General features: G+C 39.8%; 1 protein-coding gene across 1 annotated transcript in view; it reads right to left on the bottom strand.

Moving 5' to 3' along the window:
- MGAM2 (maltase-glucoamylase 2 (putative)) overlaps positions 1-2,021 on the bottom strand; it is a gene marked incomplete at its 3' end in the record, with an annotated part of 72,843 nt that overhangs the window by 6,875 nt on the left and 63,947 nt on the right. The window contains 1 exon segment of the mRNA XM_011359544.1: positions 1,235-1,359. Coding sequence (XP_011357846.1) covers positions 1,235-1,359 — 125 coding nt within the window.

Consider the following 2,021-nt stretch of genomic DNA (forward strand, 5'->3'; position numbering starts at 1 on the left):
TTATTCATCCAAACAAAAAAAGGTAATGGATTAAAAATGCACATAAAAAAAAAAACTAATGGAAAACACATTTAAAATTTAATGAAACGTTTGGTAAAACTTCAACTTTCAAAATCAAATGCACATACTTTACTTATATACATATTATAAGTAATATAAGAAGCTACTTCCTCTTTAAGGAAAAGACCCTACCCCCCCACAAAAAAAAAAGCATTAAAAAAGCACCCTTCAGTAGCTTCCAGATTGCTACAGAATAAAATGCAACATACTTATCCCAGCATTCAAAACTCTCCATGACCTGACCCTAATCTGCTTGAATTTTATTTATTTATATCCCTCTCACTTCTCTATGCTCCGGTTAAACTGAATGGTTTTCTATTCCTCAAAGCCGACTCAACTTTTCATCTTTAGTTCTTTCACCCTCCGAGAATATCTCTTTCCCTTGTCTTCAAACATTTAAAATCTGTTCATTATTCAAGACTCAGCTCAAAGTCCTCTTTCATATGAAACCATGCTTCACCCTGCAAGGCTGAAAGTTAACTTCCCTCCTTTTGTGCTGTTATTGTTCTTTCTATGTGTGTCTCTCTTGATATAACAGGTTCTCCTTAATGTAATGTGTATGCATGTATGCATGCATACACACATGCATATACATAATCTCTCCTCGGGTCAACCAAAGGTGACCCGGGAATGAACACTAAATCCCGGGAGAGACATCACAAATCAAAAAGATCATTAATAGTCCCAATTCTTTAATCGTGTGGAAAAGAGGTGCATGCTGCTGCTCTTGGGAATTTTTGCTCTGACTTTTGACAGAGCTATAGATAGGGTAGTGGTTACTAGTGGGGTGGGGGAGGATCGGGGAGGTAGACGGGATAAGGGGGGTCAAATATAGAGGAGTAGGGGGAGGGAGAAGGGGGTAAAGGGGATCAAATATATGGTAGCTGAAGGAAACTCGACTTTGGGTGGTAAACACACAATAGAATATACAGATGTCAAATGATAATGTACACCTGAAAATTATATAATTGCATTAACCAATGTTACCTCAATAAACTTAAAAAAAAAAAAGATGTCCCCAAGACTGACTTCATGAACTTTTCCTCCCCCAGGTCCCACTCAAATCAAACCAGTGCCACTGTCTGAGACTTGGTTTATTTATCCACAGAGACAGGTTGAGGTAGGCGGCTCCCGTGAGGCCACCTCATTCCCATGAAGCGAAGCCATCAGGTACCTTAAGAGAGTGTTCATCGCAGGCTCTTGCCAAGGCAGGATGTAGCCTCCTCTCACATGGAGGTTGATGTGGTCGAGGGGAGCCTCCAGGACCCTCCACTCACCGGTGGATTCACTGCCAGATTCCTAGCAGGGAGAATACAGACGAGGATGGATGACAAATGCACGAAATGAACACATGCCTTATAACAAGTCTTTCCTTCCCACGGAAGCGTGTTGGAAAGTCAGCAAAATACTGCAAATCTAAGGAGAAAATCTCTGACTTTCAGCTTTGCTAAAAACTCCGGAAATCTAGTCTTTTCTCTTTATTTTCCAGAAAAGGTAAGGCATCGGTGAGGAGTCGATGTGATAGGGGCATCAGATTTTATCTAGTTATGCTTTTGTGGACATTTTTATTTAAACGAACCTGGCATGGCAGAAACATGGAAAATGATTGTCTTGGAAAATATGTGCCTGGAAGTCACGAGAAAACTAGCCTGCTCCAGCCTGCGTGGACCAATCTGGTTCCTCGCGAAATATGTGAGTTCTTACCGTGCTATAGTCATACCAACGGGCTCTGGGGAAGTACGCGCGGATCTCGAAAGTGTTCTGAAATGCAAAATCCACAGATCATTATGAATACGCCAATAATTTAATTTTAACTTTGAAAATTCTTTCTGTAGAATCAAGCTCAAATGGATACTTTATTAATAATTTTAAGAGTTCAGAGGTTTTTTGGGAGAAAGATACTGGGAAATTCTTCATATACACAGAAAAATAAATTTTTTAAAGAGGTGAACTTTTAAGGA

Source organism: Pteropus vampyrus, unplaced genomic scaffold (assembly GCF_000151845.1).
Source record: "Pteropus vampyrus isolate Shadow unplaced genomic scaffold, Pvam_2.0 Scaffold48, whole genome shotgun sequence".
Lineage (NCBI taxonomy): Eukaryota > Metazoa > Chordata > Mammalia > Chiroptera > Pteropodidae > Pteropus > Pteropus vampyrus.